The sequence below is a fragment of the Rattus norvegicus genome, chromosome 18 (genome assembly GCF_036323735.1).
Source record: "Rattus norvegicus strain BN/NHsdMcwi chromosome 18, GRCr8, whole genome shotgun sequence".
In the NCBI taxonomy this organism is placed as follows: domain Eukaryota; kingdom Metazoa; phylum Chordata; class Mammalia; order Rodentia; family Muridae; genus Rattus; species Rattus norvegicus.
The window spans coordinates 24,534,120-24,557,171 of record NC_086036.1 but is presented as its reverse complement, the minus strand read 5'-3'; the positions used below and the strand labels follow the sequence as shown (position 1 = coordinate 24,557,171).

Sequence of the window (23,052 nt, the reverse complement as noted above, 5' to 3'; positions counted from 1 at the left end):
GAGACTGAAGGAAAGGCCATCCAGAGACTGCTCCACCTGGGGATCCATTCCATATGCAGTCACCAAACCCAGTCATTACTGCTGACGCCAAGAAGTGCTTGCTGACAGGAGCCTGATGTGGATGTCTCCTGAGAGGCTGTGCCAGAGCCTCACTGATACAGATGAGGATACTTGCAGCTAACCATCGGACTGAGCATGGGGACCCCAAAGGAGGAGTTAGGGGAAGGATTGAAGGAGCTGAAGAGGTTTGCAACCCTATAGGGAGAAAAACTATCAACCAACCAAACTCCCCCTCCCCCAGGGCTCCCAGGGACTAAACCACCAACCAAAGAGTGCACATGGAGGGGTTTTTGTTAAAATGAACTTTAATTGGCTGGGTCGTAAGGTATTGGCAATACCTCATCTTCATGAGGAGGCATTCCAGGAAGTTGAGCTTGTAATTTCACCAGGGGTTACATAAAATTCCCCAGGTAGAGTGTGGGTCGGGCTCCCGGGATCAGGCAGCGAAGAGGAAGCCCATTTAGAGAAGGTAATTGTCCAGTTTTCACTGAGCTCAGGAATTGAGCTGTCTGGACATGGTAGACTACAACCTTAGTGGCGAGGTGCAACAGCCTTTCTCTCCCCTGATCCTCTGGATCCCCATTCCGGCTATGGATGTTTTCATACCATGGGATAAACCATAGCAACTCTACTGGGAACAGTTTACTTCCCAGCTGTTCTCAAGTACACAGTATTTTCAATACTCTATATTTCTGTGTCCCCATTACACAGGTACAGGGTGAGCCTGGCCCAGAACAGGGTGGGGTTTTTTTTTTTTTTTTGATGAAATAAAGTCCTCATCGTTTCCAGAATCTGCTTTCATCGAGCTTAAACAGCACATGAACATTTCCAACGTAATGCAACAGGTTTTTTCTCCCCGTCAGTGAACCAGATACAGGCCCATTTAGACCAGATTACAAGTAGATAAGGACAGGTTTATTAGGAGACAGTTCTCACAGATGGAGGTCAGTGAAGTCATGAATTAGGGCTAAAGCAAGGGGGTTTTATAGAGCTTAGATGAGGAATGATAACGTGTCAGCTAGGAGTCGGAACTATACCTATACATGGTCAGAAACTGAGCCCCTGCGGGCACTCTTGGGTGGATTGCTGGAAACTCGGAGACAGGAGTGATGATGTGTTAGCCCAGAGTTTTCTCTGAGCAGCAGGGGAGTTTTCTTTGTGCAGGTGGGGTTGGGGGAAGGAGGACAAATGGGGTCTCCCAGTTTGTGAGGGATGAGCAGGGGTTCCAGCCTAACACAGTGTACCACCCTGACCCCACTAGGGTTATATGCAAAGCAGAACATATGCAAAACAACAATAAAATGTGATATCAAAATGCAGGAGAGGGCTGGCCTTATGTAAATAACCCGCCAAGCCTTGCTACACTGGTAGCTGGAAAGGTAAGCTCTCACCATTCTCTGGCCAGCTTCCATTGTCAATAATGTCTTCGTTGATAAATTATATCAGTCGATGTTTGCCCATGTGCTCATGTGTCCACCTGTCTGTGGCATAAGAAACGGGAGATCTCAGCAGGTGCCCTACGGATGACTGACTGGCTCATCCCTAATGATGCTGCTCTTTCCTGACTCTGTTTCATTATCTCCTGGGTCAGGAGCCAGAGCAAACACGGCAGGGCTGGAGCAGTAATGTGGTTTATACTTTCTAAGAACACATGAGCTATGACACACAGCGCGGTATCCACAGGGGAGAGCACGCTCACATGACATCAAGCGAGATGAGCAGAAGCCAAGTCATAATTGGAGAAGCTGAGGTCTAAGCAGAAACACCATGCTTGTAATCAGACTTGGGGGTGGAAAGAGCAAGCCCTCCTGGAAATCTGCAAGGACAGCCACAGGAGTCAGAGAGGCAAGTGGTAATTCACCAGCCAGGATGCCTGCGTTTTATAAACAGGCTCCACTATCTGTCCTGTGGTTTTGATGAAGTAAATCAGGCTCTCTGTGCCTTGTTTTCCAAGGCTTTAAAGTGGGTTACCTAATTTGTTTCTATGGTGTTTTAAAGTGTGTCTGTGTGTGGGATGTACCTGTAAATGTAGGTGTCCGCAAAGGTCAGAAGAGGCTATTGGATGCCCTGAATGCTGGCTGCTTCTGAGCTCACTGGCGGGAGTCCTGGGAACCGAACTTCAATCCTCCACAAAAGCAGTTTAAGCTCTTCACCATTTCTCCAGCCCCTTCCTTGACTTTTTTTTTTTTTTTCTGGAGCTGGGGACCGAACCCAGGGCCTTGCGTTTGCTAGGCAAGCGCTCTACCACTGAGCTAAATCCCCAACCCCCCCTTCCTTGACTTTAAATGTAGCAAATGCACCTACAAACAGCCCCTGCCAAGGTTGCTGTGAGCCTTACATAGAGATAACAAGTGGGAAAGTTGGTGACCTGGGAGTGCCCACTGCAAGCAGCCATGATTCCTGCCATAGCTGAGATCATTTTCTCTGGGTTGGGTCTTGACTAAATCTTAGCAGCTTTAATGGCATCTGAGAGGCATAAGGCCTCAAGTAAAACCATTCCTTACATCATCCATTTCAAGGCTTGGGGTGTGGTGCAGAAGAGGAGTTGGGAAAAAAGTAAGAATTAGAGGGTTGTTGGCACATGGTCTGAGAATGGAGTAGTTTGAGAATTCTGAATGTTTGGGAAAAAACTCCAACATGTGACTTGTGACTTTTTCTTTTTTGTTTTTTCAAAACACAGAACTGTTTTTGGAGTATGTTTTCATGCTCCACCCAGGTTGTATTGGCTGGTTTTGTGTGTCAACTTGGCACAAGCTGGAGTTATCACAAAAAAGGAGCCTCGGTTGTAGAAATGCCTTCGTGAGACCCAGCTGTAAGGCATTTTCTCCATTAGTGATCAAGATGGGAGGACCCAGCCCATTGTGGGTGGTGCCGTCCCTAGGCTGGTGGTCTTGGGTTCTATAAGAAAGCAAGCTGAGCAAGCCAGGGGAAGCAAGTCAGTAAGAAACATCCCTCCATGGCCTCTACATCAGCTCCTGCTTCCTGACCTGCTTGAGTTCCAGTCCTGACTTCTTTTGGTGACAAAACAGCAATGTGGAAGTGTAAGCTGAATGAACCCTTTCCTCCCCAAATTGCTTCTTGGTCATGATGTTTGTGCAGGAATAGAAACCCTGACTAAGACACAGGTGTAGCGCATGGGACTAAGTTTACCTCAGCTGATGTTATTTCTGTGCCTTTATGGAAAAGCACGTTTTGCTCGTGTGTCTTCACTTTGGGATTGAGCACCTTACTCATGTGAACCTTCTTAACCCTCAAAGTATAAATTGCCCGATGCTCTGAATGAAGTTGGCTACTGCACGGGACTCCAGTCTACCTCATTTTAGGCCTGGCTCTCCCAGGTTTGTGCTGCCAACTTGAGTAGTAAATTGCCATGGTCTTGGGGATAACGCCTTGTCCAAGATTCTGAATATAAACATGTTGCAGAGAAATAAAGGACATGAAAGTAGAAATTTTAGTTAGGAATGGCTAATAAGGTATTTCTCCGTTGGTGAAACGAGCCAATTCAAACCAGATTAGATTATATTAAATGCAGATTCATTAGAAGCTGCCCTTGGGCAAGTTCACTGCCCCCAAGAACCTATAGCTAAAAAATTTATTGATTAGCTGCTAGCAGGATGAATAGTCTCTGAACCAAATCTGAGATGGTCATGTAAAGGGAGTTACTTGAGGGAAGGGTTTTTAAAGGGGAAAACCACAAGAAGACCTTCAATATCTATGCAAGCAAAGAAAATTAGTCTGTTCTGTCAAGTTAAGTAGTTAAGACAACTGAAAACAATGTTTGGGTATCTGCATAAGCAAGTTACAGAAGCAAAAATAGCAGTTAGTCATATCGTAATGAGTAAGCAGTCAGGACATCTTTGGGGTGGGGGTGGGGGTGGGGGTGGGGGCGCTCACCGAGTCAGGGTTTTTGGAATCTTATCTTCCAGTGTCTACAGTCAGTGACAACCAGCTGGTGGGTACCAAGATGGATACCTAGCATAAAATGGAGCTTCTTTGGCAATAGCAACCAGAGACTAGATGTCTGCAGATGATAGTACAGTCTTGCATCAGAAACCCAGAGGCCTTTTCTGTGATTCACTCACTTGTAGGATCCTTCCAAAGGCTCCAAACAGAATCACAACCTACCACTGGCACCTCAAATGCCATCTGGTCTGTTACATCACTCGGTCTAAATAGTGGGGCAGCCTGGACCTGTTGAACAACCTTCTCCTGTTCTAGACCTGACTAAAAGTAAGCAACTTTCTGATTTATTTTGTATATGGGCCTGAGTAACATATCTAAATGAGAACTATGCTGTCTGTAGAGTCCAAATAGGCCCACCCAGATTTGTGCTTCTTTCTGGATGGCAGAAGACCCATATGTTCCTATGGGAAAGATGGGAGAAAGGCAAACATTGAGACTCTCAGGTGGTTTATCAAGGTCCCTCCTCAGGAGAATAAGCTGATTTCTAGACTTGAGCCAGTTTGCAGACCCTGAACCACTTGAATGAAGGGATGCCCAGGCTGCCCTGAGAAAGGACTATCTCTGAATGGTCCACACTACTAGACTCTAAAAATGTCACTGAGGTAAAAAGCCCTTGGATTTTGCTTGGAGAGATTTCCCATGCTCTGATGAACTTAGGTTTTACCAACAAATCCAAAGTAGTTCCTTCCAAAACTCCATTTGTCCCCTGGCCTCTATAATTCCTACTGTAACTGAAAGGCCACAATACTGGATGGAGAGGGGGTCTCTCAGAATCAGCTTTAATTCACAACCATAGCAAATAGACCCTTGATAGTCTGATTGTTTCTTTTCCACCAGTGTACAGTTCCTACTGTGAAGTTCTGTAGGTCCCTCTGGAGAAAGAACTAGAGAAAGGCTAACAGTAAATGCTTAATGTATTCTATCAGGATACTTCTTCAGGGGAACCTATCTGTCCCTTTATTCAAGAGATTCTGGGTGTGCAAACTGGCGCAAGTCTGGAAATTGGTTCATTGGCCGAAATTCTCTTTTTTGCCATGAGCCAATGTAGCCCTTCATTTGCTTGAGAAAGTTTCTAACTATACAGATTAAACAAAAATATACTAGGCTTCTTATGTATTTCATGGCTGTTGAGCCAGTCCCAAAAGTCCATTTAAATCGTGCCACCTTGAAAATCCCTTTACCCGTGCTGTCTATAATGCGTCAGGCCCTGGTGGACATCACTTTGGGTATGCTGCCCATTGAGATAACCAACTCCTGCTACTCCAAAGCCCAATTAAACTCACTGCATTTAATTATCCATTTGAGTAACAGCATCTGCAACCCTAGGGTCATGGACATGGAAAAGTACAATGCCAGAGCTCTTCATATTTGCTGGTGCCCCTCTTAGGACTTTGTGTTTTATAGGATTAATGAAGGACACATCTTCTGGGCCTTCCTGTTGTGGAGGATTGGGTTCCACAGAGGGCACCCACCCTAGCGTTTCAATTTCCCTGAGCCTCAAGATCCCTTGATCAACACTAAGCCAAGGGATAGCAGGCACCTCCAACTCCTTTTCAATAGGCCAGCTATGACAAATGCTATGGCCAACTCTTCAAATGTTTGACACCCTTTTAACCGTGTGAGCTTTCACAGTAAACTTAAAATCTCCACTCACTTGGCCATATCAATAAACTCCACCTGATTTAATTTTATGTTTTATCCACCATATCCAGTTTTATGTTCCTTCCACCAGCACCTCACACCCTTATAATCTAGTCTTACACTTATTTCCCAGATTTCTGCTTGAATGAATTAGCAAACTCATTAAACTTTATAATATTATAGCTCACCTCCTCATAGACTACACTTTCTATCTCCCCTCCAGGAGGCTGTTTAACCTTTGTCTGGTTATAGCCCAGAGGCAACCATCAGAAGGCCCAGAAGACATCAGTATTGTCTTGCCTGGAGGTGGTTACAGCTGGTTTAACAGACAATAGGGTTTTATTTCCTTAGAAGGTCCGGTTGACAAGGCCTTGTGCTTACTAGGCAAGTGCTCTACCACTGAGCTAAATCCCCAACCCTTTTTTCTTCATCTTTTTTTTTTTTTGAGAGACTACTTTCTTAGGCTAATAAATCCTCCAGATCTTCAGAGTTCAAAGTCCACAGCTTCCGTTGGGTCCTCTGACAGATCCCATCCCAAGTTAAAGCATCTCTTTTCTTATGAATCTGAAACTCTGTGAGGCAGGACTATTTTCTCTGTAATTCAGGCCATCTTATTATGAGGGCTTCAGTTTGATTTTCTGCACCTTGAGCTCTGTACCTGCTAGGGAGAAGACACTCTTCCGGGGCACGCCTGAAAACCTGTAGGCAGTGTCTGGACAGTTGTTTCACTGAATTCCCCATTTTCCTTTGCCATTGTACCGTGAGCCACCAGAATTTGGTGAATTTTGTCCCTAAACTCATCCTTTCCTTTCATCAGTTTCTCTGGCAATGCTTGAAGCAAACAGCCAGCATTGTTACTTTTCTTATTTCTCCACAAATTATCAAGTTTTATGTACAGAGTCACTAACTCCTTATTCCACATAGCAAGACTTCCAAATATTTCTAACCATCTGTTCTCCATACTGCCAGGGGAGTCTTCAGTAACTGAAGGTATTGGCAAATTGACAAGCCTGCTCCATGTACTGAAGAAATTCATCTTTATAATTCTATTTCCCTATAATTATTTCTGGCACCACAGTGCATATTAGTCAGGGTTCCCTAGGGGAATGGAACTGTGCATATACATTGTATATATACATTATACAATTCCTCATGTATATGTATACTGAATATATATTATGATTTATTAGTGTGGCTTGCAGGCTGTGGTCCAGGTACTCCAACAATGCTTGTCTCCCAAAGGAAATCCAAGAATCCAGCAGGATGTCTCAGCTGCTTTATTATATATCATAATCCCAAAGAAGCAGGCTCTAAGGTCATTTAGGCAAAAGAGAGGACAGGCTGGCCAAGATCAAAGAGTAAATGCTTCCTTCTTCCATGTTTTATGTAGGCTGTCTCCAAATGGTGTGGCCCAGATTTAGGGTGGATCCTCAAAATATACATATTTAGGGTGGGATCTTCATACTTCAAATAGTCAAATAAAGAAAAATCCCTCACTAGCGGTGATTTAGCAAGCATGCCTGACAACTCATATTTTTGTACTTACAACCCCAAGCCTGCTTGATTCAGTAAAATAATGGACATCTGGACAGTTTCAGGTACATCCCTGCCCCAGACAGACTGCACATAGTCCAGCTCTTCAAACTATCAAATGCTGGTGGTTGTCTATATACATTACTGTATATAACTGTGCATCCATCACTGTAGATCACTGTGCATCCATCACTGTAAGATCACTGTGCATTTATTACTCTATTTCATTGTGTGTCTATTACTCTGTTTCACTGTGTATCTATTACTCCATTTCGCTGCAGATTTATTATGGTTTAATACTATATATCCATCACTGTATCTCATTGTGTATTAATTCCTACATATCACTTGTATATCACTCTGCATCTATTGTATATATCATCCCATGTCACTCTACATCACTGTGTGTGTATGTATAGTGCTATGACTAGAAGGTAAGTTGTTTCAGAGTTTCCGAACAGACCCGGAGCTTCCACTGACAGCAAAGCTGAAAATGTCACCAGACACCATCTGAGGCCTATGGCTGCTTTGTTGTAACTAACACATTTGTCATTTCAACCAACATTTTCAACAGTGTGATACTTTGTACTTTCTTTGTTGTGTTCCACAGAAACATTCATTACGTTGGTGCTAAACTGATGCATGTTATTTGGGGTAACCTTCATTTGTCTTCCCAGGGCATGGTCACAGGAGTTTTTGATTTTCTACAAAGGTATGTTTTGCTAACCAGAGACACATCATGTCTAAAGACTCATGATAAATGAACTCGTTTGTTTGTTTGTTTGTTTGTTTGTTTGTTTGTTTAAAACAGAGTCTCTGCTGGTTTCCAACTCACCCTACAACCTAAGTCAACCTTACACCCATAATCCTCCTGTCTCTGCCTCCCGTATTCTGAGCTTACAGGAATGTGTCCGCAGGCTTGGCTGCCAGTGAACAATGTCCCTTGGGTTGGTTCAATGGCTCAGCCTGTGAACGTACTTGTTTCCAAGCCTGACAATGTGAGTTTGATCCCCAGATCCCACAGGATGGATAGAGAGGCTCAACCCCACAAGCTAAAGTTCTCCGACCTCATCAGACACGTTCTCTAAATAAATGTGAAGAAAATTGAAAGAAAGTGTCCCTCAGGTTTCTGAGCTTCTGTAATTTCAATTTGTGCTGCCTTAAGAATGTCAGTTTTCAAGAAGGCCACTTTCTATACTTATACTATGTTTTTGTTAGTACAATAAAATACTAGGGCCTAGAAAGCTTTATACAGAAGAATATTTATTTTGACCATTAGATGTTCATTTGTTTGTTATTTGTTGAGTACCCAGGCTGGCCTCAAGGTACTGTGTAGCAGAGGATGACCTTAAATTTCTGATCCCCCTGCCTCCACTTCTTTAATACTAGGAATACAGACATTGCCATGCATCAAGTCCTTGTTTTATGGATTAGACAACTAGCTTTTTGCATGCTAGGAAGGAGCCCTGGCTTCCTTCATTTGTCTTCCCAGGCCATGGTCACTCATATTTGGCCACAGGAGTTTGCTCCTGGCCTTTTGGGAGCTCCCATATGGAAACAACAGGGGAGGATTAAATCTACACCAACTCTTGAAACTATAAATGAAAGTAATTATATAGGAAATATTGGCATGAGGCAAACTATGCAAAATAAAGAGGAACATCTCAAGGGCTGACTCCATTCTAGGCATATTTCATAAACTACACCGATAAGTGGAAATTTGGGGGTATCTTTGAAGGATATGGAACCTCTCTCAGCTCTTGATGAGCTGTGCCAGAATGGGGTTAGGGTGGAGGTGAGGTGGCAGCTGGAGCTCCGGAAAACCCTGCAGCCACCGAAGCTGTCCAAAGCCAGGGACTTCTGCATTGTTGTTTACAAATTCAAAGGATGAAACTCAGGCACCACAGAGGGTGAGTTTTAGGAGAAGTTTGTTACAGATACATGGGCAAGAAAAAAAAAAGACAAAGCTGTGTACAGCAAAATTGAGTCCCTGGAGACCGAGCAGAGGAGCTGTTCTTCTATGGCTGTCTAGAGCACTTACAGAAGAAACATGGAGGGGTGTGTGTAGTCAGTGAAGCTGGCTCAACCACGAGGTGTCCAGTTTTAGGGACACCCTCACATTCAGCCTCCAGGCAAGGTAAGGGCTGAAAAGGAACCAAGGAGCCTTTTATTTCTGGCCTCCAGTAAGTAGAGAGTCTTAGAATTGCTGCTGGAGGCTCTCTGGCCTCCTGATAAGTTTCTATCTTCTGTTCCCAACAACATGTTTGACATTATAAGTAAATACAGAAGCAAGTTACAGAGTATGTGCTTCAGGAAGCACAGAAGAAACCACAAGATCTTGGTATTGGTTTATGGACAGAGCCAATAGTTCAAGGGGACAAAGGATATGTTACTGGAAACTACAAAGTTTATTAGAAGAGCTATTCATACCATGGACAGACAGATAGAGGGGCAACCACATATTGGAATCTCTGAAGGCAGTCGGAACTCATGTGGCCAGGAAGGGAGTGTCCACTGACACTTTCTGAGGATTGGAAAGCTCCAGAGCAAAGCCTGAAGTCAGGCCTTCTGATTCACAGGCAGGATGTAGGTAGTGCCAATACTGTCAAAAATTCACTCCCGGGCAGTAAATCCTGTCTGTGCTTACTAGTGACTCACAGACAACATCTCAGTAGGATGCCTGCCTGGGTCTGTGAGAGGAAATCTTGAGCAGAGGCCAGATTTCAGCATTACAAAGCGAAAGGAAGAGGGCATCCTCAAAATGTGGTGACTGAGCATCCAACATCTAGAAACTTCCTGAGACTGGAGGTGGAGTAGAAAAGGAGAGGAGGGAGGGAGGGTGGGAGGGAGAGGAAAAGGGAACAACAGAGGGAGAAAAGGGGAAATGATGGAGGGAGGAGGGAGGGGAGGAAGGGAAAGGAGGAGGGAGAGGGGAGGGTAATGGAGGGGGAGGGAAAGGGAAGAGTGGAAGCAAGAAAGAGAGGGGAGGCAGGGGAGGAGGGGAGAGGATAGAAACACCTGTGGAGACATCAGTGCTTGTTACAGCCATGAGAACAGGGAAACTTTAACATTGACCAGTGTCCATTGCAAACATGCCAAGTAAGAACAACAATCAAAATGTGAAGGGAGCCCCCAGGAGAGCCTGACAGACAGATGGGCAGTGTAAGTATAGACTCCCATTCCAAGATAGATCTCAGCCTCAGGGAAAAACAACTGTGGACAAGGCCCACACCGAGAAGTGAGGTAAATGGAGAGGAAGATACAAATATAACCAAGCTGTTAGGAGAGAAAACTGACCACAGAGAGAATAAAAACATATTTCTGTCTTTGGGAAAACAACCAAAATGGGGTCCGGAGGTAAAGAAAGCTATGACATCATCCTGATGTAGATTTCTCCTTTGAGGTACAAAAAACTCTCATATACTGAAGACATCCCTGGAAAGTCACACTTACAATCCTTGTGGGTGGAATGAGGGTGCTCTGAAGGGACAGTTGTGTCCCTCCACTTGGCTATCAGACTATTGAGATAGTGGACCTCAACTAGGCTTTCCTCAGATGTCTCATGCTTGGTGAATAGAAAAGCTGGGTGAAGTGTGGTGCCAGCTACAAAAGGTGCTCTGTCCTAGGAAGGAATTCCACAGTTCTAGCAACTTGTCATCCATCTTGCAACAGACAGGAACTGAGACAGTGATGAAGGACACACGCCTTGACCTTGACGGCTTGTAGGGAGCCATATTGGATTTGGGCCTGGCCATTTTGTGACTGTATAGCTCAAAGTGGCTACGTGACTCTTGGCCACACATACTCCTCTAAGAGCCTCTCCCATGAATTTACGGCACAGGAAGATAACATTCACAGGATGCTACAGCCTAAGCAAAATTCAGTTATCTCCTCAGTCAACACCTGGTGTCTCCACTGCCTGACCTCATCGTCTACCGCCTGACCTCTTTGCCTCCAGCTATCACTGCCTATACCCTCATCTTCCCCTCCTTCATGTTTCACAAAGGACACTCCCCCTACCTGAAAGCCTTAAAAGCTGTAACGTTCATCCCAATAAACGAGACCTTGACAACAGAACTTTTGCTTGGTCTCCTTCTTCTCTTCACCCCCATTTGGCCCACAGGTAGAAAGCCTCTTCAGGACCCTGAATAACTGGGTCCCCGCTGGCGGGGACAACAGCTTTACTATGCTCTCTGTTTAAACCCAAGGCACAGGTCAGGACTCCAGAATTGGACTAGCAGGTCACTTAATCGCCCTGCTTTCCTTGTTAATGTGGTCACATTAAATGGAACTTTCCCTGTTCGTCATTATTCTGTTTCTCAGCTGTCCTTTAAGGATGCCGGGGCTGATGCTCTGGCTCTAACAGCTCTAAGAAGATGATCACAAAATGAACTAGGAAGAAATGTGGAATGTCAGTCAGTAAGAAAAGATAGCAAATATAGATCTCTCCTGAGAGGCACATCCAGATCATGTCCAATACAGAGGTCAATGCTAGCAGCAAACCACCGAATTGAGAATAGGAACCCCTTGGGGGGAATTAGAGGAAGTATTAAAAGAGTTGAAGGAGCTTGTAACCCCATAAGAACAACAATGCCAACCAACCAGAGCTCCCAGGCACTAAACCACTACCGAAAGACTATACATGGACTGACCCAGGGCTCCAACTGCATATGTAGCAGAGAATAGCCATGTTGGGGCACAAGGGGAAGGAGAAGCCCTTGGTCCTGCCAAGGTTGGACCCCTAGTACAGGGGAATATGGAAGGAGCAGTAAGGGGGATGTAGGAGGGGAATACCCGTATGAGGGAGAGGTAGGGGAGGGGATGGGAGGTTATGGACAGGAAACCGGGAAGGGGAATAACATTTGAAATGTAAGTAAAGAAATATATCTAATAAAAAATATTAAAAAAAACCAAGGACCTCAAAAATTAAAAATAAAAGAGAATGGGGTACAGAGCTAAACAAAGAATTCTCAGCTGAGGAATATCGAATGGCTGAGAAGCACCTAAAGAAATGCTCAACATCCTTAGTCATCAGGGAAATGCAAATCAAAACAACCCTGAGATTCCACCTCATGCCAGTCAGAATGGCTAAGATCAAAAACTCAGGCAAAAACAAATGCTGGCAAGGATGTGGAGGAAGAGGAACACTCCTCCATTGTTGGTGGGATTGCAAGTTGGTACAACCACTCTGAAAATCAGCCTGGAGGTTCCTCAGAAAATTAGACATAGGGGTTGGGGATTTAGCTCAGTGGTAGAGTGCTTGCCTAGGAAGCGCAAGGCCCTGGGTTCGGTCCCCAGCTCCGAAAAAAAGAACCAAAAAAAAAAAAAAAAAAAAAAAAGAAAGTTAGACATAGTAGTACCTGAGGATCCAACTCTACCCATCCTGGGCATATACCCAAAAGGTGTCCCATCATATATAACAAAGACATGTGCTCCACTATGTTCATAGCAGTCTTATTTATAATACCCAGAAGCTGTAAAGAACCCTGAAGTCTTTCAACAGAGGAATGGATACAGAAAATGTGGTACATCTACACAATGGAGTACTACATAACTATTAAAAACAATGACTTCATGAAATTCATAGGCAAATGGATGGAAATAGAAAATGTCATCCTGAGTGAGGTAACTCAATCACAAAAAACTATACATGGTAATCACTCACTGATAAGTGGTTATTAGCCCATTGTTGTGGTTTGCCTTGGAGTTTTCTCTGAATTTGTAAAATAAAGGCAAGAGCTCGAGATTTGGGCAGAGGGAGGAGTCGGGAGCGAGAGGGGAAGAGATTCAGAAAATAGGGTGAGAGAAGACAGTTGGCGAGAGTTGAGCCAGTAGAACCTGAGGAGGGGGGAGAGGATTGGACAGTTGGGAGAGTGGGGAGAGGAGGAAGGAAGATAAGTGGGAGAGGGGAGTTTGGAGACACGATGGGGAACTGAGGAAAGAGAGGAGTCAGGGGAGGAGAAAGGAAAGAAGCGAGGGGAGAGTTGTCATGGGAGAAGGAGAAGCTGGAGACTTGGCAAATAAAAGGTGCAAGGGATGAGGGATTTGAGAGCTAGGAATAGGAAAGTGTAGGGTGGATCTGCCCAATCTAGACGCTGGATTGTTTTCACATTAATTGAGTTGCGTTTTCTTTGTACAGGCCGATTCAGGTTGGAGAGGAAACTGCAACAATTGGCGCCCAACAAATCCATTAGAACTCAACTAACCTGAGATAAAAGTTTACTTCCCTCTCACCCCCAGAATAAGGCTCTGATAGAGATCTAGGCAGGAGTACTGGTGGATTGGGAGTTGACTGGGTCTGAGGGGTCTAGGAAGAATCGAGAGGACTGCACGTGTTCTGAGGCGGAGGGAGAAAAAGGTACAAAGGGCTTGGTACAAAGGGCTTACTTTGATGTAAGAGAGATATATAACCTTTTGATACTTAAAGATGAGAAATACAATGAATATCTTTTGGGCCTTATGGAATGATATTTTGAATGGTCTGACGGTTGTGAATTTTGAGGAAATAGACACTTTATCATTTACCGGTATTGCAATATTCATTCTTCTGATTTACTATATCTTCTCAAAAGACAGGGCCCTAAATAGCAAATTTCTAGCCTTAGAAAAGAAATTACAAGTAATGCTAGAACAGAAATTTCTGAGATATATAGACTCTGAACAACAGAGAGATAGGCTTAAGTTTTGGCAACAGGAGCTAGAAGAGATGCTAGAAAAAAGAATTCGACAACTCATAGATCAAATTGAACAGCAGGAAAATAGAGATAGAATCTGGAAACAAAGTCTAGAGGATAACTTACTAAAACTAGCAAATCAAAATAAGGCAGAGGCTGCAATATCAGAATTACAACATAAAGAGAAGCTAAAATTATGGAAGCAGGGCTTAGAACAGAAGATACAGGTAATTATGGAACAACATGAACAACAGAAAGAGAAAATTAAATCTTGGCAATGTAGCCTAGAAGGAACACTAGAATTGAAGACACAGGAAATTATAGATCAGAATAAGAGACAGAAAGATGAAAATAAAAGTGGTAGACAGGAACTAGAAAGGATGTTAGAACAGAACATACAACAGCTCACAAGTCATACTGAACAGCAGAGAGAAAGTAATGAGGTTTGGAAGCAAGACTTGGAGAATAACTTTTTAAAATTAATCAATCAAAAGATAATGGATAACAAATTATTAGAAGTACAATATAAAGAAAAATTCAAAGTGTGGAAGCAAAGCCTTGAACAGAGAATTCAGGAACTCAAGGAACAGGGGGACAGACAGAAGGAGAAATATGAAGCATGGGTACAGACTTTAAGAGAGGAATTTAAAATTACAACTAAAGAAAAAACTTGGGTAGAGACAGAAGATAAAATTAGGGAAAGCCAACCTAAGGTTATTAGGAAACAAACTTTAGTCTATCCAGTTAGTGTACAACAAAGGCCTCCAGACGATGATCATCCACAGGGTTATGAAGAATTTGAATGGCAACCCATGGATGTGTAAGAATTGAGGAAATTTAAGGAAAGCGTAACTAATTTTGGAATGCATTCACCATTTGTAAAACAAATCTTGATTTCTTGGGCTATTAAAAATAGAGTAATCCCCCAAGACTGGAAAGATATGGTAAGAGCAATTCTAGAGCCTGCTGAAAATTTACAATGGATTTCGTGGTGGAGAGAAGAAGTGAGGAGATAGCACGACAAAATAGAGCTAGAGGCAGAGAGATTTCCACAGATCAACTGCTTGGTGAAGGCCACTTTGCTGAAGTAGAGGTGCAGGCTGTATATGATGAAGAAACTCTGGCATGGTGTCGATTGTCAGCTTTAAAGGCCTGGGACAAAGTTGCAGAATCAGGGAAAAGACTTGAAACATTCACTCAAGTCATACAAGGTCCTAAAGAAACCTTCCCTGACTTTTTACAAAGGCTTACCTCAGCTGTGGAAAGGAGTGTATCAGATTCAGCGGCAAGAAAGGCGATAATTGAGTCTTTAGCCTTTGAAAATGCAAATACCGAATGCAGTGAAGTAATCAGACCACTGAAGGCGAGGTCCGCACCAATAGATGAGTGGATTAGATATACAGCTGATGTTGGATCTTGTTCTCCTGATACGACTGTGATAGGAGAAGCTGCCACTGGACAGCTAGAGATGACCCAAGATTTCAAATGTTTTAATTGTGGTGAGCAGGGTCATCTCAGATTTTACTGCAAGAAAAAACAAAGTAATACCAAAAGGGGGACTGTGCCTCCTGGAATGTGTCAAAGATGTGGCAGAGGTGGATATTTGACTAAGGAGTGTAAAGCAATAACAGACAGATGGGGCCGCACCCTGCCAAAAAAACTCCCAGGGGGGCCTCTCGCAGGCCCCAATACCAGGCAGGGAGAGTTCTCCTCCTCAGAACAATTAAACGGCATGACTTCAAAAATAGATGCTCTGGGACCAAAGGAGGCTGAGGGAAGTCCTATGGACAATTCCAAAAGCCTCAAGGGGAGCAAAAAAACGAATATTTTGGCTAACGTCTATAGAGGACCAAAGGCCAAAACTAAAAATACTGGTAGATAATATTGAAATTGAAGGAATGGTTGACACTGGAGCAGATGTTACCATCATCTCTCCAAAGTCTTGGCCCACTAGTTGGCCACTTTAAGGAGTGGATATGCAGTTTCAAGGTGTTGGCACTTTATCCCAAATAAAACAAAGCACCAGGTGGCTTAAATGTATAGGACCAGAAGGTCAGGTGGGAAAATTAAGGCCATACGTGGCTGATATAGCCATTAACTTATGGGGAAGAGATCTACTACAGCAGTGGAAAACTCAAATTAATATCCCCTCAGTTTCAGGGTCTGGTCCTGAAATTCATCAGGCTAATAATAAAAACTTTAAATCAATCAGGGAATGTTATCAAGGACAGTTAGAGACTGTCCAAGCTGTCCATAAGCAAGATACAGCAGAGACTGACAATTTAGTGCTACCCCAAGGAGCCACTGCTGTTAAGACAACAACAGCCTTGCCACTAAAGTGGTTGACTGACCAACCCATCTGGATTGATCAGTGGTCTATGGCAAAAGAAAAACTACAGGCATTAGAACAGCTAGTCCAAGAGCAGCTGGAAGCTCAGCATATAGAGGAGTCCACCAGCCCTTGGAATTCTCCAGTATTTGTCATTAAAAAAACAGTCTGGCAAATGGAGGGTGTTGACAGATCTCAGAGCAATTAATAAGATTATTCAGCCGATGGGTTCCATGCAGCTGGGATCCCACTGCCTTCTTTGTTGCCTAAGGAGTGGCCTATTATAGTGATTGACTTAAAAGATTGTTTTTTTCACTATTCCTCTACATGAAGGTGATAAGGAAAGGTTTGCCTTTTCAGTGCCTACCCTCAATAGAGGTCGCCCCATAAAAAGATATCAATGGAAAGTCCTGCCACAAGGAATGTTAAATAGCCCTACCTTGTGTCAATATTTTGTACAGCAGCCATTAGAGATAATTCGCAAAAAATTTCCCCAAACTATTATTTATCATTACATGGATGACATTTTATTGTCTGATTCAGATATAAATATCCTGGAAAGAATGTTTGATGAAGTGAAAAAAACCTTACCTTACTGGGATTACGAATCGCCCCTGAGAAAATACAAAGAGGGGATTCTATTAATTATCTAGGGTATAAAATAAGTCTACAAAGGATTAGGCCACAAAAGGTGCAAATCAAAAGAAATCAATTAAGGATACTTAATGATTTTCAGAAACTACTGGGAGATATTAACTGGTTGAGGCCTGTGATTGGCTTGACCACTCAAGAGTTGAGCAATTTATTTCAAACGTTACAAGGCGATAAAGATTTAAATAGCCCAAGGAAACTATCAGCTGAAGCTGAGAAAGAGCTAGCTTTGGTAGAAAGGAAATTACAGGACACACATCTAGATCATATTGATCCAAAAATGGCCTGCATATTAGTCATCTTACCCTCTACTCATTCCCCTACAGGAATCCTCATGCAGAGGGAAGATTATATCTTAGAATGGATATTTTTAGCACATAAACAGAGTAAGAAACTGAAAACCTACATTGAGAAGGTCTCTGAATTGATACTTAAAGGAAAATTGAGACTTCGACAATTAGTTGGAATGGATCCGGCTGAAATTGTGGTACCTTTTACTAATGCAGAAATCGCCTCTTTGTGGGTACAAAATGAACATTGGCAAAGAGCATGCAGTAACTTCTTAGGAGAGATTAACAACAGATACCCTAAAAGCAAGCGACTTCAGTTCATAAAACGAACTAACTGGATCCTCCCTCGTATAATAAAGGGAACTCCAATATCTGGAGCCCCCACATTTTACACTGATGCCAGTAAGTCAGGAAAGGCAGGATATAAATCAGAAAATGTAAGCAAGGTGACTGAGAGTCCCTATAAGTCAGTTCAAAAATCTGAATTATATGCAATACTCATGGTGTTGTCAGATTTTCAAGAGCCTCTTAATATAGTAACCGACTCTCAATACGCAGAAAGGGTTGTTTTGCACATAGAGACTGTGGAACTTATTCAGGATTATTCTGAATTGACATCACTATTTATTCAGCTACAACAAAAGATCAAAATAGGAGTTACCCACTATATATAACACACATAAGATCCCATACAGGTCTGCCAGGCCCTCTGGCGCAAGGTAATAATGAAATTGACCAGCTACTGATAGGAAGTGTACTAGAGGCTTCAGAATTCCATAAAAAACACCATGTTAACAGCAAAGGCTTAAAGAAAGAATTCTCTATCACTTGGCAACAAGCCAAGGAGATTGTGAAGCAATGTCCTACTTGCTTGTTATATAATCAAACTCCATTGCCTACAGGAACTAACCCTAAAGGCACCCAAAGAAATGAAATTTGGCAAATGGATGTTCTCCATTTTACAGAGTTTGGTAAGCTGAAATACATACACCATACTATAGATACATATTCAGGATTTCAATGGGCAACTGCCTTAGCGTCAGAAAAGGCTAATTCTGTAATTACACATTTGTTAGAAGTTATGGCTATAATGGGAATACCCATACAAATTAAAACGGACAATGGTCCAGCATATATCTCTAACAAGATTAAGTGCTTCTTTGAATATTATAATATAAAACATGTTACAGGAATACCACACAATCCTACAGGACAAGCGATTGTGGAGAGATCTAATTGAAGTATAAAGGAGATGCTTAACAGGCAAAAAGGGGCAACAAAAACTCCCAGAGATAGGCTACATAGTGCTTTATTAACTTTAAATTTTTTAAATGCTGATGAACAAAATAGCACAGCTGCTGAAAGACATTGGATTGTGGAAAAGACTACTGAACTAAACCAGGCTGTTTATATCAAGGATATTCTGACATCAGAATGGAAAATGGGAAATGTGTTATGCTGGGGAAGGGGTTATGCCTATGTTTCTACAGGAGAAGAAAAGCTGTGGGTTCCTTCCAAGCCGATAAAGATCAGAAATGACAAGGGGAGACCTCCTGAAGTCCTTGGCAACACAGAAGAAAAGGGAGACTAAGACAATCAACAAATAGGTAATGTATATATGAGGATGTTTAGGTCTCTGTGTATGAACTGGCTGAGACTAAATGTCTATAAACCGCCAGTAACATTTTGAGTACGAATTTCTCATAACTTGTAATACATACATGTATTACAAAATTATGTTACGGTTTGATTATATGATTAACCTAACCTGAAGAAAGGCAGTCACCTTTCTTTGTTGATCTAAGCTGTGCACCCTGCTTACTCTATGTGAATGCACTTACAAAACTATATGATGCTTGTAAAGTTTTGTGTGCTGCAGGATGAAAGAAGAGAAAGACAGCCCTGAAATGATCCACACTCTGGGATGCTGAGATTCCGGGACCTTCCAGTCCAACTTCGTGTTTGATTCTCCCTCAATGACACTGAAGCTGCTTCATTTAAAGGCTTGCTTTCAGAACTTTTCCAGAATGGCCAGCTTACTTATCCAGCCCTTCAGACTGTCTTAGTCAAGAGGTCAGCTAAGCGATGAACTTTCTCAGCACAGAGTGACTGGCAGGCAAATCCCAGCTAGCTCTACTTCGACAAAGCCAACTCTTCCTAATTCCCCTTGGGCCACAGAAGGGAATTCTTCGCCCCAATTCAGCTGGAATCAGACGAGGAAGATCGTCATCCCAGTTCCTTCTGTTGGGTGGATGGTTCTAGTTATTCTAAGAGCTGTGGATATGTTTTCTTTTAAGGGATACAATACAAATGTAGCTTTGGGCAGGGGGAACTAGAGAATGTAAACTCAGGGATTGCTACCTTTCCTTTCCTCTTTTCTATCCTTCTTAATTTAAAAAAAAGGGGGGGTGATATAGTAATACATAGAAGTTAGAGAAATAGACAAACAGGGATAGATTAGCAAACTTACTCTTAAAATTTTACAGCTATATTTTACATTGATAGAAATGTTTGTAATTGATACAAAGTTGAAGCTGCAATCTTTTCATTGGTATAGAATGCATTTTACACAAATCCGAGGTTTTCATTGGTATACTTTCTTATTGATTTATAATTGAGATTAATATTGCTACTTTAACATAAGCATTGTGCCTCCACTATGCATCTAAGAATACAAGTCTTAGACCCAGTCCTATAACTGCTGTTATACATTAATTTTAGTTGATTAACCAGTACCAGCTAAAGGTCAGATAGCAAAGTCATGGTTCTAAGTCAGTTTAGATGGGTTTTGGAAATACTTCGATTAGAGAGGGCCAACGGTATTCTATGCTTAACAGTTCAGAAACGCCTATGTAGATAGGAAATCTTGAAGGGCATCAGAAGTCCACAGAATAACCCGTTTATGGACATTTCTTCATCTAGATCATTTGACTAGAGACTTGTCTGCCCCTGACAGGACCCCTTAGACTCGAAGAAGAAATTGAGCAGCAATGGAGTTGCTCAAATCATGGTGACACAGTCACTGAGCAAATTGCTTCATTTCATCTACAGACAAAACACTGTCCAGAAAAGGACAAATTATGCAGAATAGTCGACTGATAATCTCTGCCAAGGCAGGGTGATCAGCCCTTCAAAATCTGCATTACAAAGGTCTGTCAGATGATCCTGGGCCAGAAGGCTGAAGACTGATGCTCCGACATATTAAAGAATAAGGGGACTGTCCAGGTGATAAGCAGTCTCTATAAATTGGCTAAGCTTGGAAGCCATATTTTGTGCTTCCCATATTTTCAGGTAATATTAATCATTCTTGGATTTCTGATGTGGTTGGAGACTGGTAGTCTCATAGACAACCCAAGCGGTTTAGTATTGACAAAGATGATAAATCTGTTAGGGTGGTTTTTTAGGGTGTCATAGGATCTAGAACCAGGATATAGTCAGGTATAGTTTTTAGTATAGATGACATGGTTAATGAACAAAATTGATGGACTGGGTGATGAGTGTATTGTTGGTTTTATAAATTGCAGAATGGTTATAATAATACTTAGTTCACATATGTATAGGGAAAAGGTTTTTTAATTGGACAAAAAGGGGGAAATGTTGTGGTTTGCCTTGGAGTTTTCTCTGAATTTGTAAAATAAAGGCAAGAGCGCGAGATTTGGGCACAGGGAGGAGTCGGGAGCGAGAGGGGAAGAGATTCAGAAAATAGGGTGAGAGAAGACAGTTGGCGAGAGTTGAGCCAGTAGAACCTGAGGAGGGGGGAGAGGATTGGACAGTTGGGAGAGTGGGGAGAGGAGGAAGGAAGATAAGTGGGAGAGGGGAGTTTGGAGACATGATGGGGAACTGAGGAAAGAGAGGAGTCAGGGGAGGAGAAAGGAAAGAAGCGAGGGGAGAGTTGTCATGGGAGAAGGAGAAGCTGGAGACTTGGCAAATAAAAGGTGCAAGGGATGAGGGATTTGAGAGCTAGGAATAGGAAAGTGTAGGGTGGATCTGCCCAATCTAGACGCTGGATTGTTTTCACATTAATTGAGTTGCGTTTTCTTTGTACAGGCCGATTCGGGTTGGAGAGGAAACTGCAACAGCCCATACATTCGGATTACCCAAGATACAATCCACAAACCACATGAAGCTCAAGAAGAAGGATGACAAAAGTGCGGATCTTTCAGTTCTTCTTAAAAGGGGGAGCAAAAATATTCATAGGAGGAGATATGGAGACAAAGTTTGTATCAAAACCTGCCCTATCTGGGGATCTAGCCCATATGCATACAGTCACTTAACCCAGACAGTATTGCTCATGCCAAGAAGTACGTGCTGACAGGAGCCTGATATAGTTGTCTCCTGAGAGGCTCTGCCAGAGCATGATAAATACAGGTGGATGTTCACAGCCAACCATTGAACTGAGAATGGGGTCCCCACTGGAGGAGTGGGAGAAAGGATTGATGGAATTGAAGGCCCTTGCAATCCCATAAGAACAACAATACCAACCAGAGCTCTCAAGACTAAACCATCATCCAAAGAGTACACAGGGACAGACCCATGTCTCCAGCTGCATATGTAATAGAAGATGGCCTCATTGGGCACCAATTAAAGGAGAAGCCCTTGGTCTTGCAAAATCTGGACTCCCTATCCCCAGTTTGGGGAATGTCAGGGCGGGAAAGCAGGAGGAATGGGTGGTTGGGTGGGGGAAAACCCTCGTAGAAGAAGGAGGAGATAGGATGTGTTAGGGAGTTAATGGTGGGAAGCCAGGAAAGAGGATAACATTTTAAATGTATAAAAAAATAAGTTACTAAAATTAAAAAAGGAAACATCAACAGAATTAGTTTGAAGAAAAATATAGTAGAGCAGATGTCCATGAAGTAAAGAATAGGAAGAGTATAAGTGACATCAATTTTGTCTTAGTTTTTTATTTAAATAAAATATAATCACATCATTTACTCCCTCTCTTTCCTCCTCTCTTGTCCTCTCTTGCTTGTCATCAACCTTTTCCAAATTTATCGCCTCTTTTGAAACCATTGTCATATATCCATATGACATATGATATATATATCATATACTTATAAAAATGTAAATAAATAAATCTTGATTAAAAGGATAGCAAAAATCGCCATTACATAACAATAAATAGCTAAGTGGTTAAGCACCGGAATGGTAGAGTAGATAGCTCCTGGTCTAGAGATTAGAATTTTGGACCTAGATGGAGACCTAATATTCTAGTTGGGAAGGTCATGGGAGGGACCATCCCCCAGGAAGAAGGACTCATCTTAAGTCATGATAAAGAGATGGACATACTAATAGGGTCTTTGATGAGATTCTCTGCTTTTCTGACCCCAAATCCCTGCTCCAAGCATGGTAGTTATGAGGGCACAGCCATGAAATCATGTTTGTAAACCTGCCCACTCTTCTAAATTTCTCAGAAAAGTGAAACTTCTACTTTTCTTCTTTTTGCCTATTTCCAGGCATGCTCTCCTTAAAACTCTATGGTTCCCCAGTGTTTGGGACTTCCTAAATCTTTCTCTAAACTCTCTCTCTCCACCATGTCGCTGTTCATCTGCCATGTATCTGACTCCAGCTTAAGTAGTGTGGAGTCGCTCACACTATTTAACCTCCTCTAGGAAGCCACTGAGCTTCCCAGTTTACCTGAATTTTTTCCTAATAAAATTGTCCTTGAGCTTACACTTAAGTACACTCTTAAGTTCTTCTATTGACCGATCTAAGAGCGTCAGGAGGGCATCCAGATTTTCCTGCGTCAGAAGATTTGAGAAAATATAATAGACTCCAGGGCACTCTAATAAAATCGTCTCAGAAGCAAAAATGTAATGAAACGAAATGAAGACAAAAAAAAAGCATAAAACATCATTTCTTGTGGTGAAATCACTTAGAAAATAATGAAGTGGAATCAAAGACTACAGAAAGA

At 42.5% G+C, this 23,052-nt stretch overlaps 2 protein-coding genes across 5 annotated transcripts in view; both read left to right on the top strand.

Annotated features, from left to right (window-relative positions):
- LOC120098222 (uncharacterized) overlaps positions 1-23,052 on the top strand; it is a 702,255-nt gene that overhangs the window by 45,793 nt on the left and 633,410 nt on the right. The window lies entirely within an intron of this gene.
- Positions 13,562-21,903, top strand: LOC120098181 (uncharacterized). 4 transcript variants are annotated; one of them, XM_063277689.1, is made up of 4 exons: positions 13,562-18,112; positions 18,609-18,748; positions 19,006-19,214; positions 21,189-21,903. In XM_063277689.1, exon 1 carries the CDS (start codon positions 13,625-13,627, stop codon positions 14,693-14,695), a length of 1,071 nt encoding a protein of 356 aa, XP_063133759.1. In that variant the 5' UTR covers positions 13,562-13,624; the 3' UTR covers positions 14,696-18,112; positions 18,609-18,748; positions 19,006-19,214; positions 21,189-21,903. The 4 variants fall into 4 exon arrangements, with proteins under 4 accessions (XP_063133759.1, XP_063133758.1, XP_063133760.1 ...); XM_063277688.1 differs by having other exon boundaries at positions 13,562-18,748; XM_063277691.1 differs by having other exon boundaries at positions 14,224-18,748.

What these genes read in the sequence shown, in the direction of transcription:
- LOC120098181 (XM_063277689.1), top strand. Translation starts at nt 13,625, where the DNA reads ATGAGAAATACAATGAATATCTTTTGGGCCTTATGGAATGATATTTTG.